Below are 14,899 nucleotides of genomic sequence, written 5' to 3'. Positions count from 1 at the left end.
TTGCGAGTACTACAGGTTTCATATGCTCGAAAGTTTGCAGCGAACAGTTTCTCAAGCAATGCGCTGATGACGGCGTAGTCCGAGCCGCGGCACGCACCACCCTGTAGACTGTACCATCGCAATGCTTTAATTACGCGCTGAATTGCACGAGGAGTGCGTCGTCCGTTTAAGCGCGGGATCTGCAATCTTCAGCGTTCAAACTCGTAACTTTAGTTGACATGGTTGGCAGTTCCGTGACTAAAGTACGTATTCCTTCAGTTGCCTTATTTACTAATTGCTTAAGGTGTCGCAACTTGCATGGTGTTGTTTATCAAATGCTATTGAATGTCTTGTTACCCACTTTATCTCGACCTGGTAGTACTGGTAGATCCAAGTTTGCTTTCGATCTTTTTCATCATGAATTCAATAAAGAAAAGTTGTGTGTGTTCAGTTCTTTGCGGCTTAGTAGTAGCTGCTCATGACTTGTAGTAAACTTCACGACTTGACGAGGTCTCTACTTGTTGCGTATAATTATTGACATTTGTACCCCCTCTTTGAAGTCTAGCTACTACACATCAGTGGATTCTCCTGAACAGTGTGATCTGACATCGTTTCTTACCAATTGATAGCTTTCCTGTTAACCTTGGGCGTTTGCCCCGATAAAGCGGCGGTAGTTCCAGGTTCGAGCTCCGGACAGGACAAATCTGACTACGAGGTTGCTCGTTGGGCGATTCCCCTGAAAAGATTTTCTTTTTAAAGTGATGTTTAAAAAGAAAATCTTTTCAGGGGAATCGCCCACAAGAAGCACACAAGAAGGGGGTTGTTTATGTACGAAAAAAAAAAAAAGTTTCCATAGCATAGGACGCAGCACTGTTCGTCGGGAGATTCATTCGTTTTCAATGCTGGGTAGACCCACAGCAGATAGTGGATGTCAACTTCGGCTTGTTGCAAAGTTGTTTGTACTGACGAGGGTGCTTCAAATTTGTATTTATTTCTATTTTTTGCAGGAATTGTGAAGACTCCGAAAGTTTTCAGTCTCTTCGGTTTTAACGCGCGCAACTGCTCCGGCAATGGCGTGTATGGGACCTACGAGACCCAACCCGGTGCGTGCTTATGCTCCCAGTCCCGTTTGTTTCTTTTGGAAAGTGACAGTTTCAAGCAATGACAGCCACACTTTCGCAAATCTTTTACCCGGTAGGATTTCCTGTTCCACCCGGTTCGCACCGTGAATGTCACAGCCGGCGGTGAATCCGTCAGCGCGGATTCCGTAAACCTGGTTGCGGCGTCTTCTAGGTTTGGATTGATCTTCGCAGGCTTTGATCTGGGTAAGCAGAGAACACTTACAGGAAGTCGTGCTTAGCCCCTAGTTCGTTGCCTGGTTTTTCACGCAACATGTATGTATAGTCAAAAGCTTTATGAAAAGAAACATGGGATGGAGCATTATTGTTTACAATTGGAGCAATCTAGTGGCATTGCATGCTGTGTCATGTATACATCCTTTTCAGCGGTTGCTCTTCAAAGAGCAGAGAGACATCTGGCTCGCACATCGTCTGCTCAGGAGCAGACAGCATGATTTGGTGCACTTCGAATGATTAAAGCATGTGAATAAGGACTTGTAACAAATAAGTAAGTTGTTTGAAATTGCACTATTTTTTAAAGAAATAAAACCAAAACATGCACCACAAAAGGATAATCGAACCTTTAAGCATTAGTAGCTGGCAAGCAGCAGCAGTGTGCAGATCAACACTTATCGAGGGTTGACTCGCCGACAGATAGCGAGAATGGGGACATAACATTTTCACACACTTCGGTCTGCCCCAGGGGCAGAGCGCTGTTGGCTGTTGGTATGGGAGATGACTTGTAATCATGAGGTGGGCATGCGTTCCCTTTTTAAGCAGCAGTAGCTTTGAACTACATGTGCCATTGAATTGCGCTGATTGTCCATAGCTACATGCACTGCTCTGGCATATGGCACTGGCCATATAAAGTTTTTTTAATGCAACCCCGTGTCAGAAAAAGAACGACCAGCATAGGAAAAAGCAGCCGGAGCACGAGATGGATTGTGGTGCCTTGAGGGAGAAGGGGAGAGGGCAGTGTTGCCACTAACCTTCACTATAAATTTCATCTGCCTTTCACTGTGTTTTTTGGTTGTTGGTTGTGACACTGCAAATTTTGTGCAGTAATTGCTGTTCTTTTAGCTCTTTACCTAGCGTTAATACTCTGTTACCAGTGAACTGTGGTGAGTGTATGGAGGCAGGTAATGATGCCTGAAATGCAGCACTTAGCAAATCTGAAATTTCATTTACAGTTGCTGCCATTTATATTGGGCCTGAAACATTTTCTTGCTTTTTTTCTGTGTTTTTGCAGTCTTTTCATAGTTTGTTTTCCATCAGGTTAGCTCCTTCTCCATCAGGGATGATAGAGTGACACCAGGCTGATTTCCTGGTAGGAGAGAAGAGCACCTCACATCAAAAAATAACAAATAAAAAACTGAACAGTGAAAATATTGTATGTGCTGCTTGAAGCTTACCTTGCATCTTCCAGCATGCTACCAGTGCTGAAAGAAGGGAGGAAGCCTCATAAACAAACTTGATCTGTGAGAAGAAGATATTTTAGGATTTGTTTAGGGAACTGTGCCTTATTATACCATGGTCAGACTTTTCTACAATAGAGCTGGCTTTGAAATGGAAGTTTTTAGTTTGTGGACTTCAACATAACAATCAATCAAATAAATGTTAACTGTTTTTAAGACAGCAGGAGTCTATTGTCACAATTTTCTGAGGCAACAGCACTAAGATATGGCCTAGTTAGTGTTGGTTCATAATAGACAACTGCAGTGCTTGAAGGCACAAAAAGACTTTTTGCACACTAAAGTTGAGGCAAACGATAAAGACAAGACTTCTGGTGCCTTCAAGCAGCTTAGTTGCCCACTCAGCATGGAAATCTAGTTTGATATCCATGTTACAGTTTGTAATGACATGTAATTGGGACATGCTGCCAACTTCGTGTACTGTTCATTGCATAAAAAGCTTGGCCATGTACATACTGTGCAATGTCAGTGCACATTAAAGGGCCACAGGTGGTCGAAATTACAGCGTCCCCTATAGCCTGAATCGCTTTGGTACATTACACCGCATAAACCTAAGCCAAACCATAAAAAGCTTGGAATGGCCAAATGTACAGGAGTTAGTGAAAGTTTGTTTATTTAGAGGGGGTGGCTCTTAGGCCTAAAGGGAGGAGGATGATGGGAATAGGTGGGTTACAGGAAGTGCAAAAGGCCTGACTCCTTAGCGAAAGTCAGAAGCGAGTCTAGCATCGCCCCCGAAGAGTTAGACAGTCCACCCGGTGGCTGAATCCAGGTCTCGTAGATTGGTACCAGAGTATGGTCGAGATGGTGCTCCCTAGGTCCGGTGTAGGCCTTGCACTCCCAGATCAAATAGAATGTGGTGGGCCCAGTCCGGGCGTCAGGGTCAGCAGTTGAAGCGGTACGGGTTGTTCTTCGGGGCCTGTACCGTCATCATCAGTCTGTTACATCAGGAGTGAGGATGAAGCCTGAGCGGAGACAGTGTAGCAGCACCTACCCTGCTCTCGGTATTCCCCCAGGTAGTGGGTCAGTGTCAGGTGGTAACGCCTGTCTTATCTTGTTACGCTCGTTTGCTGCTACCATGCGCATGGCTCAAGCCAGGTCTTATGGGGGCGGGAGGGATGGTGAGGGGTGTGGCTGCAAAAGTAGGCTTTCTGAGCCAGTGCAGGGTGATAAAAGCTCACATGCTGCCTCATCAGCCCTTTCGTTACCCCTATGTCCGGCATTTAACAGGTAGTGTGATTTGCATGCTTGGAGAGGAGCCTGTGAGTCGGTATGTATGGCTAGCTTTGGTGCAGAAGTGAGCTCTGAGACCCGCTCTAGCGCCCAGGCGAGGGCGCACAGCTCGATGTCCCCGGCGTCCAATAGTTCAACAAGTTGAGCCGGAGGGTTTTCCCACCGCCGGATAAGACATTGGTCAAGGAGCAGGAGTGTGTTTGGAGAATACTCCAGACGAGATCTTTCCCAAGTCCTTGTATATTAGCAAAATATATCCGCAAGAGGTGAAGCCGGAGTGTAAATGGTGTAGGGACCCGGCTACATATGATCATATCCTGTGGGAATGCAAGAAAGAGCCGCTCCTTGTGGCTCTGCTGCAAGATCCTTCTCTTGAGCAGTGGGAGGCCGTATTTGCCAGCTCAGACACGGCTGTCCGGGTCCGGGCCATGGAGTGGGCCGCCGTGGTCGCCGTCAGTTGAGGACTGACGAGAGCCACTTGCATGTGCTTTTGACGAAATAAAGTTTTTCCTCCTCTGCAGTAGGCACTGTTACTAAGGAGGCTTCGGTGCGACCCAGGCGCACAGCACGGCAAGCGACAGATCCTTCACCCTCTCTCCATAAATAAATACTACAGTTGAACCCGCAAAAAAAGACAGTTCGATATAGCATGCAGTTCGATATAAAAATAGCAGTAAATTTAACAACATACACACTGAGATGGACAAAAAATGTATTTCTATGATAGCCACTACTGCGTTCAGGTTACTGAGCGAAATAGTTTTGAATTTTTTGTTTGTTCGTCATATGCATGGAGAGAACACATTATTCAATGTTATCAATAAACTGTGAGCAGCTGTGACCTCAGCCTTCTAGTGACGCGCTGTAGCAGTGAGCAAACCAGCGTCAGGAAAGTTGGACAACTGGTTCCACATGTCATCAAGGACCGCAACGGCTCTATCAAGCTCATCCGACAAAAAATCTGCTTTGTCTGCTCCGGGAAAGCACATACCAAAATGTTGGAGCCAGTTCTTTATAGTTCCATTTGTGATTTCATTCCATGACCCACTCGGCCTAGACATGACATCTAAGACGTCGATTTTTAGGTCTCCTCTAGTCCTTATGCTGTGCAGGAGCCGTTCACTCGGATGTTTCTTACAATCAGGTTTCACTGCGCACATTATCCGCTGGTCCAAGAGCTGAAGCACCGACGTATCGTTGAGCGGCAGTAAGCGAAGTGCAATGTTGCTGAAACTAGCACTGCAGTGGTGGCTACAGCTGTTGTCTGTGGCGAGGCAGACGTTGCGATAGTGGCCTACCAGCTTGTCGTTTCATGACTGGCCGCTTGGCTGAAAGTTCGCAGGATATCCACACTCTTCGATTAGACCTGTAGGTCACTGGAACCGAAAGCGCATTCCGCAAACATCGCAGAGGCTTTCTTTTTCCACCAGGTCTCTTCGCTTTAACCAGAACATCAGTCTTGTTCTTCAAAATGGTGCTCAGCGTGCTGCTCGAATCTTGTAAGCTGCAGTGACCTTGGATTTCTTTTCACCTCGTTCAACTTGCTTGATAATTTCCAGCTTCGTGGGAAAGGGGGAGGTTCTGCGTTTCGCGGCTGCCATCGCACGCACACGGAGACAATTAAAACCATGTGAAATTGGCGATGGCAGCACTACAATCGTACATGCGAACTGCGTGACAATGAGAGCACAACTGACCGAGCATGCTGGAAACGCTTGTTCTGGTTGGCTGGCTACGCACCCGCCAACTATGTCATGCAAAATCCGTGTCATCATTGGTCTGCACACACTACGCAGCACTATGACATCCACAGGTTCATGCAGGAAAGCTAATTTCCGGAGATGTGCTGAGGGAAAGCCAGCTTCTTGTGTCTAGTGTAGTTGTCCGTAGTTCAATAGGACCTGCGGGGAAGCTAACCCGTGGATATGTGTTGTTGGAAAGCCAGCTTTTCGAGTTGCCCAGTGGTGCTTGAAGGTTAATGTATTTGATGTGACGGCTAATTTTTGTATGATATAACCGTACATTTTCTGGTACATTTGCTTTGTAGCTTTATAGGGCTCGGAAATTATTCAATATAGCGACTAATTCAATCTAACCGAGTTAGATATAATCGGTTTGGACTGTATTTTAAAAAGTTGCATCCAAATTTTAGTGTGGAATTATGCCCGTTTATGATTGCTTACCCGTTCATGAAGACAATCCAGAGGGTCTGATGAATATCCAGAATTGCTTGGCACCCTGTTGTTGCTAGATGCATTGAGAGCATTGCACATTTAATATCCTTTACTGCTGTTTTATGCGCTTCCCTCCTTTTCCTCTACCTGCAGGTGTGAAAATCTGTACTCTTGAAGATATCCAAAACTGTGATGCAGAAGAGGGGCCAAACAGCAAGGCACCAGCGGAGAACTGCCCCTTTCGCTTGCTCCCAACAACAGGGCCTGTGCTGTTGGTTGCACTCAATGCAGATGACACAACATTGGCTGTTGGATTGATGCGAGATGGTGTCCCTGTAGCTGACATGTATGATGTTCGGGGTTTTGGAGGCCAGGTAAAGTCAGTAACAGCTGCTGTAAAAGTGCCGCATTACCATTGTTTTGCATAAGCATCAGTGATCACACTTTCAACACACTCTTTGTTCTTTCACTGCAGGCACTAGAAACACGACCGATTGCAACTGTACGGCTCAGCACCCAGCCAGGCGTTACCCTGCAAGACTTTTCATGGAATCCAGTGGCATGTGATACGTTCGCTGCCTGCCTTAACAATGGCTCAGTGTCAATCTACGATCTTTCAGGGGAAGCTCTGACGATTCTTGGCACACTCCCACCTTCTGCTGGAGGCACAGCCTGTGAGTATTTCTGTCTTGCTGTCCATTGCCTGCCCAGTGCTTGATACACTCCAGGCGCACCTGCCTGTAATCATTAAAATGTCTCTCTCTCTCTTCCATTCAGCATTTTTTTTTTAACATTTTTTATTTCAGATTTCGGTACAGTGCATGGTTATAGGGTACATATACAGCGCGAGACCCGAAAGTCAAAACTGCAAATAGGGCCTCCTAATGCTTCATAAACAGAGTATAATATACCAGCGCATGCACAACAGTCTGAGGTGAAAATAAAGAAAGCAAAGAAACAAACAACGAAAGGCAAACAAATATACAGCAGATGAGTGTCATACAGAATTTCTAAGGGCAAAAATGTATTAGATATCTAAGGACTCAAACGTGGTGCTTTAACATTTTTTTTTTGAACTTGTACAATGATATTGGTGATTCCAGTGAAGGGTGCAAGTTGTTCCATGTGGAGATGGCAAAGAAAGATGTTTGCTTGTCATAATTAGTCTGTGTTTTTGGTAATAAGAAATTGTTCGACAAAGCAAAAGGTGTCATGTTATTATTAGTAAATATATTTTCAGGGAAGAAATTAACACAAGTATATTTATTGATGACTTCAAAAAGGAAAACCAGGACCTGAAATTTGTGTAGTTGCTCAAGGGACAGGATGTTCAGTGACTGGAACAAAGGTGCAGAAAGCGACTCGGGCTATGAGAGACGCTGCAGTGGAGGGCTCCATAAATTTCGACCACCTGGGGTTCTTTAACGTGCACTGACATCACACAGTACACGGGCCTCTAGAATTTCGCCTTCATCGAAATTCAACCGCCGCGGCCGGGATCGAACCCGCGTCTTTCAGGTCAGCAGCCGAGCGCCATAACCACTGAGCCACCGCGGTGGCTGGAGTAAAAGAAGAGAAAGTGATGATTCTGAGCTCTTGTTTTTACATAGAAGTAAGTCTAGATGACCTCTGTATGTGCTGCCCCATGAAGTCATACAGTAATTAATATGGGAGTGTATAAGTGCATAATAAATGGAGGGCAATGTATCTAAACTGAAAAATGGTTGTGTTCTGATAAGAGCCCTTATTCCAAAACCAATTTGATTAACAACAAAGCAACATGATGATTAAACTTTAAATTTGAGTGAACAATCACACCTAGAAATATAGTATAATGTGTTTGTGGTATAATAACATTACTGATATGTTTCGATAGGTCTGAAGTAATTTTTCTTTGAGGGGCATGGAATGCCACAAAACTGGTTTTAGATGAATTAATTTTAATACTCTTACCAGTCATGATAATTTCTTTGTCGTGGTCCCAAATAATGGCCTTTTGCATATTCATGATTGATTCGTTCCTTTCGTATGCTCACCATCTGAAGTTTGCAATAGAAGTAAGACTTCTCGTTGTGCTAATTATCTCTTGTTCTCACCTGATATCACTTTGAATTGTCCTTATAACTGAAACTAGGATACTTTCATTTTATGGGTTCACCTGGCCTGAGCAAATTATTAACGTGGTAGTGAGGCTCCCGTTCTGCAGAAAAATCCGGTGTCGACGATGGCGTGAGAAAAAAAAAAAGCAGGTGGCCCACCTGCCACCTATGTGATGTGATCTTGTGATGTCATCACAACCTGCCCACCATAGTAGGTGGCAGTTAAATTAATGATTGATTGCGAGAGGTTGCTTGGGGAAGCAACCTGGGTCTCGCAAGCTTCACTGGCTGCTGTGTTTGAAACAGCCACCTGCCGGGGCAGTGGCACATTGCTCACCTGCGGCACTACTGTGCCATGAGTGGTGTGAGGACTCCGATCAGTGAATGTAAATGTAAAGTAGACAATGACCGTGTCTGCAGAGTTGTACGCACAGAGGGCCCCAGGCCGCTGCAGGGACCTGTTAATGCTGTTGCATCATAATACCCTTAAAGCGGAGTTTAAGTGTCCCCTCAAGTTTTTTGTTAGGCTTATTTCCAGTGCTGTTTTACTGTAATAGCAGTAACAGCGGCACTAGGTGAAAATGCTGGAGTTATCTGTACGAAGCATCAATGAGTGAAACCTCCACCCTCCAGAAACACAAGCCACATCCCCATCACACCCCTTTTACCTAGGGGGATTCCCACCAACTTATTAGCACCCTCTGTCCATCTCTCCACCCTGCGCAAGCCCCACTAACACCCACTCAACTGTACCCTCCAGAAGTTCCACCCACCAGCAACCCACCTACCTCTACCATCCACAAGCTCTCCGTACACTGGAAGCCCATGTAGCATTGGAACGAAAAAGCGAGTGCGCAATCAAATCCAGAGAGTGGGAAAGCCAGTTGCCCTCCGGAAGCACCACCCACCTCCACCCACCCAATACCTCCCCACCCAGTAAAAGTACATGTCGCAAAAAAATAATAATAATAATTCACCCATAGAAAAGTATCCAGAGAAACAAACCAAAAACTATGTCCTGAAATAAACAGAAGAGTCTGCCGAATTTAAAAAATATAGAGAAAGAGAACTCGAACCTTTAGTGGTAACTAGAGGTTGGACTTTTCGTTTTCGATGTTTCGAAAATTCGACGGACTTTTTTCATCGTTTATTTTAGAATGTCACATTCGTTTTTTTTTCCCCGGCTAATGTTATTTTCTGCATACAAACATTCGGCCTTTATCGATGGAATATATATGATGTCCCTGTGCAGTGAGAGATGGCGTACAGTTTGCATTAACCTTTTCTTTTTTTATCCAGCCTCTCATTTACCAGTATGTACAACATAAATGACCATCATAAAAGCTGTCTTTGCAGAAGAAAGTTGTACAGTCGTAACAAAAAGTGAAAATGCCAAAGTTAAATTATTTGGCTGTGAGACAAAGCAGAAGTGGAAGTTTAGTTCTAAATCTTGATTGCCACATTCTGGCCGTACAGAGTCGATCACACTTGTCTAGAGCGCTCGAGCAGTGCCATCCAGTGGAAATAATGCGAAATTCTAAAGAAGGCATTGACTTTCACTGATAATACTTTTGCTGGGAAGAAGCCTAATAGACATGTGCATCACACAGGCACAAGGGCCTTACCCCCAGCAAAGCAGCTGTGATAAGATTTAACTTCATTTGCTTCCTAGCACACCGCTCGAGCGCTTTAGACAAGTATGATCGACTCTGTACTCCACACTAATTGAGAAGAGCGTGCACCCTATGCTCCGCTTGTTGAGGCAGCGATGGAACTGCCGCGGCTTAACCATCGCGGAAGCCAGAACACGACACCTTCCCTTCACGCTTTTTATGCATGGTGTTTTGCATTGATGGTTGCTTATTACAGTTCCAAAAGTTTTCAGTGTCCTTACATGCAGTCGAAAAACCTACGTAACGAAGCGACGGCCTCAAGTCAGTGATAAGTCTGCGTGGACGGCGCTGTGCTAGTCAGTAGCACTTAGCTAAGTCGTCAGCATTCCTATCTGCAACAGTATGTCTGAGTTCGGAGATCAATGCCTCGCAACTCACAGTCATTGTACCGAATTCCTAAGATACCTTTGTATCACTGCACTCATGGTTCCAGCACTTTCTTAGTTTTTTGCTGTGATTTACTGTAACTATAGTACTGAATAGCTAGTTAGTTGTGGCATGCATGCCAGAAATACTAACCCTTACCGGTTAAAACAGAATTTTAAAAAACGAATTTCGGTGTTTTTTGGTTTAAACAGAAAAGTCCTACTCCTAGTTATAACACACTTAGTGGGATAATGCAGCCACTTCATTACGTGCATCTTTTTGTTGCATCTTGGAACATGAAAAAGAAACAAAATTAAACAACTTGAAAAGTTAAAACCTGTAGCAGAAGGGATAGCATTTTTTTTTGCAATATACGTGAGCGTTCTTTTCAGGTCTGTCAGAGTTCACTGTGGAACTTCTGGGGTATAGTTGTCAATGAATAAAATACAGTAATGCTAGAGGAGGCTGTGTTTGCGCTAGGGCTCTCTTTTGCTCAAAATTCACCAGAGATGAAACTGATGCAGTGGCGGCTGAGTTAAGGAAGTTTTCTGGCTTTGCAGACCTTAGGGGATAAGTTGGCACAGGAACATTGTACCATTGAACTATTGGTTGCCTTTGGATTCTTCATGTGGCAGGCTCAAGGATAGCATGTTGAAAGGAAAAAGGAATGCCGGTCAAAGGTTGTTAAAATTGTTAGATGTGTCGGTCGGCGTTTCCTTTTCCTTTCAACATGAATCTACTACCTGACCAGACGGGATGTTGTCAAACCTTGGATTTCTTCGAAGAGAACAGCATTAAAACTTCAACTATTGGAATGGGCATCTGGATTATGCATGAATGCACTGATCGAGCTGCATATCACCGATAAAGCTGTTCACTAAATAAAAGTTCCTATACCATTTTCTGAGCATGAAAATATGGCATGCGTATGTCACAAAAATGATACAGCAAACACTCACTTCACGCATTGAGGGCAAAAATTTTCACTTTATTGAAATTATTGATAAGGTTTTTTATTATATCTGTTGAAGCTATTTGAAAATGGGCACAAATTACATGGAAAGTGCACAAATGCAACTGGGAAATTGTGACCTATCTGTTATAGCTGCTGTTCTAATGCTTTAAGTGGGTTTTGATATTACCACTTGGGGCCACAAGCAATCGGCTCAGCTGTACACCCTGTTAGGCTTCATAGGTGTAATAGAGCTTAAGATAAATTGCAAGGCAAAAAACGGGGTTCAGAAATTGCGTGGGTTCACCTTTGTGAAACAACAGTGCTACGTGAACACGAATGGTAATGTGGAAGGAAAAGAGGATGAAGCGTTTCATCCCGTTTGCCTTCTCTGTTACTGTCTTTGTGTAGTGTTGATATTTCCTGAAGTCACTGAGTGTATACCAGTTTTCTTGACTTTCAGCCTTGTTTGTTAGATTGTGGGCATTCAAAGCAATAAACGCTTGCCACATTATCTGTTATCGAATTCCTGTGATTGCTGGTTTTCACCTGTTGCTTATGTCTTTGTCCAGTGTGCTGGAGCCCCAAAGGCAAGCAGCTGGTGGTGGGCAAGAAGGATGGCACCCTGACTCAATATAAGCCCAACATGCAAGAGGCCAAGAGCTTTGACCCACCTAAGCTGTTCGAGAACTCTGTCTCCGGTTTGTCTTTTCTGTTTTGTCTACTTGCATGTCAGCTGTGGTCAGGTTTTCCTTCTCTTGGCAACCTGTTAAAAGACTGTAGACACCAAATTTTTGCTTGCGTGTTTTCTTCTTTCGCTTTAAGGGAAAGAGAAAAAAACCAGTGATGTGCTATTCAGCATCTGAAACGGGGCGTAGTTGGGCTCCGCTGGCTGACTGATACACTGCTGATGGTTGCCATTGCCACAGGCTAGCGCGAAGCTTAAAAAATTGAGACTGAAACTAAGCCGTCGGACTGTTTTCGGAGGTGGGCCTGTAGAGCTGTTCGTCGTTACTCCTGCCGTTGCGTGCACGTCATAGGTGCACGGGTAACTCTGCAGCATGCAGTTGAGGTTTGACTTGGGCTATTTGGACGCAAGCGGCAAGTGGGGCTAGTTGGTTGTACATACTGGAAGTTTTAACCACAAAACAAGCGTCCAAGTGCTCTTGTTTTGTGGTCTTTGTCTTTGTCTTCTGTGTAGTTTCCTAATGGTAGCCCATTAAATGCACCTGTATTTGGACAATTGCGTGCTGTACATGAACATCCAAAGTCGGAATCCACACTGACACCAACATATATTTTACGTATTCTCACTATGTCTGCCGAGAGTATCCACTCTTGTTAGTAGGGAGTTATAGAATAGGGGAACCCTATCGATTAGGGGGATAGGGGAATAACGGGGCGCAGTGCGCATGTGCAGTACAATAAGGCCCTACCCCTTTACCGATAGGGTCCCCGTGCTCTAAAACTTCCTAGTGTCTTAGTGCCTATCTTAATACATAGTACTAGGCCGCCACGGTGGCTCAGTGGCTATGGTACTCGGCTGCTGACCCGAAAGACGCGGGTTCGATCCCGGCCGCGGCGGCTGGAATTTCTTTGGAGGAGAAATTCTAGAGGCCCGTGTACTGTGCGATGTCAGTGCACGTTAAAGAACCCCAGGTGGTCGAAATTTCCGGAGCCCTCCACTACGGCGTCTCTCATAGCCTTAGTCGCTTTGGGACGTTAAACCCCATAAACTAAACCAAACCAATACATAGTACTAATGTCTTGCCATGACAATGGTTCATGATGTAGCACTGAGCCACATTCGTGCCATTGCAGTGCCAGAAATCTTGCACACTTACTGGGAAGAGGGGGCACTAAGGCACTTCTGGTTAGAGAAATTTGCTGCCTGACAAGATTTTTGAACTGTAGAGGTGGTGAAAAATAAGTCAAGTACTTTTTTCTTTTCCCCTGAAGGCTGAAGCTCCCCTCATGTTATATTCGTGGTTGTGTTATATTTGTGCCAATGCGAAACTTCCAGAGTTTGAGTATTTTGTGATGAACGCCTTGATACATTAGGAAAATATGCATGAATGTGAAACTTGTTGACATATTTAATCAAAACTGTGCCAAAGACTTAATCACAAAATGCTTTGCATGTGTAAACGCGTGGGTCAGCGAAGAAAAGTGCATGGATAAAATAAAACCTCGTTAATTCAGACTTCTGTGGACTGGGAAAAGTGTCCGAATTATCCAAAGGTCTGAATTAACGAATATCCTCCCGAAAATTGCCATAAGTGTTCATATCATAACAAATTTATTTGCCAAAAATCAGGGCGATGGTCGTCTGCTTTTGGATGAAAACTGCGAGTCAACAATGATTTTACTGAATAATGTCAGATGCATTATATGTGTGCACACTCTCGGGATTGTTAGCGAAGAACTGGTGCAGAATGATAAAGGCCTCGGTGACCTCCTCGGAAGCTACTCGGAAGCAGTGGAGTCTCCTTACAGGCGGTGGCGTCGCATGTGAACAGGGTTCTACCACACAAACTGCGAACGGCGCGTGGCGAACGTGCTGTTCATAGCGGCCCATGTGTCACTTTGGGACGTTAAATCCCACAGTTTACAATTTACTACCAAGAGAAACGCATCTGCTCTGGAACGGCGACACACTTTCGGCTGAGAAAACAATAAGACCAGTGACGTGCGAATCAGTGTCCGAATTTGCTCAACGCTGTATTTGGCTGGCTTGCTGGTGCGCTGCTGGGCCACCATCGTTGTTTTGGAGAGAAACTCTGAAAACGGAAACAGAAACTATGCGCCCGCACAATTTTCCGGCACTGGGATTCTTCGAATGTCCAAACAGCTGATGTTAGCTGACGTGGGCACCTCTCTGGTTTGGTTTACGCGGGTTTAACGTCCCAAAGTGACTCAGGCTATGAGGGACGCTGTAGTGAAGGGCTCTGGAAATTTCGACCACCTTAGGTTCCTTAACGTGCACTGACATCGCACAGTATATATGCCTCTAGAATTTCACCTCCATTGAAATTCGACCGCCGTGGCCAGGATCGAACCTGCATTTTTCGGGCCAGCAGCTGAATGCTAAAACCGCTGAGCTACCATGGTGGCATGGGGGCACCTCTCTTACATAATATATTTGACATGATGCGGGATAGTAGCACGATCGCTCATTATGTCATTCATACAGCAACATCGCCTCCAGTTTGGAGTACGTCCGAATTAACAGGTGTGAACTCAGCAGCATCCAAATTAACTAGCGCCCAACACCATAGACTTTACATGGATGTTGGCCGGACCACGTCGGCAGTCTGAATTATCCGGATTTCCAAATTAATGGGGGGTCAAATTAACGGGGTTCCACTGTATGTGCCTTTCCTTTTCTTTTTTACCCATAATCATGTGTACTGTTTGTGTGGTTACGATGATAAGCATGTACAACAAAATGTATGTCCTTTACTGTTATATCTGCAGCATGCTTTTTGTGTTTTGATTGTTGAGTTTGAGTTAGAAGTTGAGGCACAAGTCAGTGGTTCTTAGTCTTGAATGTGTTGGGGGGTCCTTGGAGCACAATTGAAAATGATCAAGGAGTCTGTAAGAGAGCAGGCAGAAGTGTGGTGATGACAAAAGATTGGTAATACAACTGAATTTAACTGTGGATCGGTTTTGTTTCTCAGTTATGCACAAAAGGAAAATCCCGGGAATGTGCACCGCTTTATTTTGCTAGTCTGCCCATGCATTGTGGCATAGGATTGCAGCACTGGACATTTAAATGGCTGTCATTAAAAAGTACAAATTTCTGATGAAGCATTAGTCATAATGAGTACACTTAG

The 14,899-nt window shown here is 44.7% G+C and overlaps 1 protein-coding gene across 3 annotated transcripts in view; it reads left to right on the top strand.

Moving 5' to 3' along the window:
• The first annotated feature begins 64 nt into the window (after positions 1–64).
• Positions 65–14,899, top strand: part of Nup214 (nuclear pore complex protein Nup214) — a 120,859-nt gene continuing 106,024 nt past the window's right edge. For 2 of the 3 annotated variants that reach the window (XM_089581058.1, XM_089581057.1), the window contains exons 1-6: positions 65–242; positions 987–1,082; positions 1,178–1,304; positions 6,127–6,347; positions 6,449–6,647; positions 11,636–11,764. In XM_089581058.1, the coding sequence (XP_089437184.1) occupies positions 1,050–1,082; positions 1,178–1,304; positions 6,127–6,347; positions 6,449–6,647; positions 11,636–11,764 (709 nt within the window). In that variant the 5' untranslated portion in view covers positions 65–242; positions 987–1,049. The remainder of the gene's footprint in view (positions 243–986; positions 1,083–1,177; positions 1,305–6,126; positions 6,348–6,448; positions 6,648–11,635; positions 11,765–14,899) is intronic. The other variant, XM_089581059.1, reaches the window with a different exon arrangement.

This window comes from Amblyomma mixtum, chromosome 3 (assembly GCF_055824585.1).
Source record: "Amblyomma mixtum isolate Tamu chromosome 3, ASM5582458v1, whole genome shotgun sequence".
Taxonomy (NCBI): domain Eukaryota; kingdom Metazoa; phylum Arthropoda; class Arachnida; order Ixodida; family Ixodidae; genus Amblyomma; species Amblyomma mixtum.
This window is presented reverse-complemented; position numbering and strand designations above follow the sequence as displayed.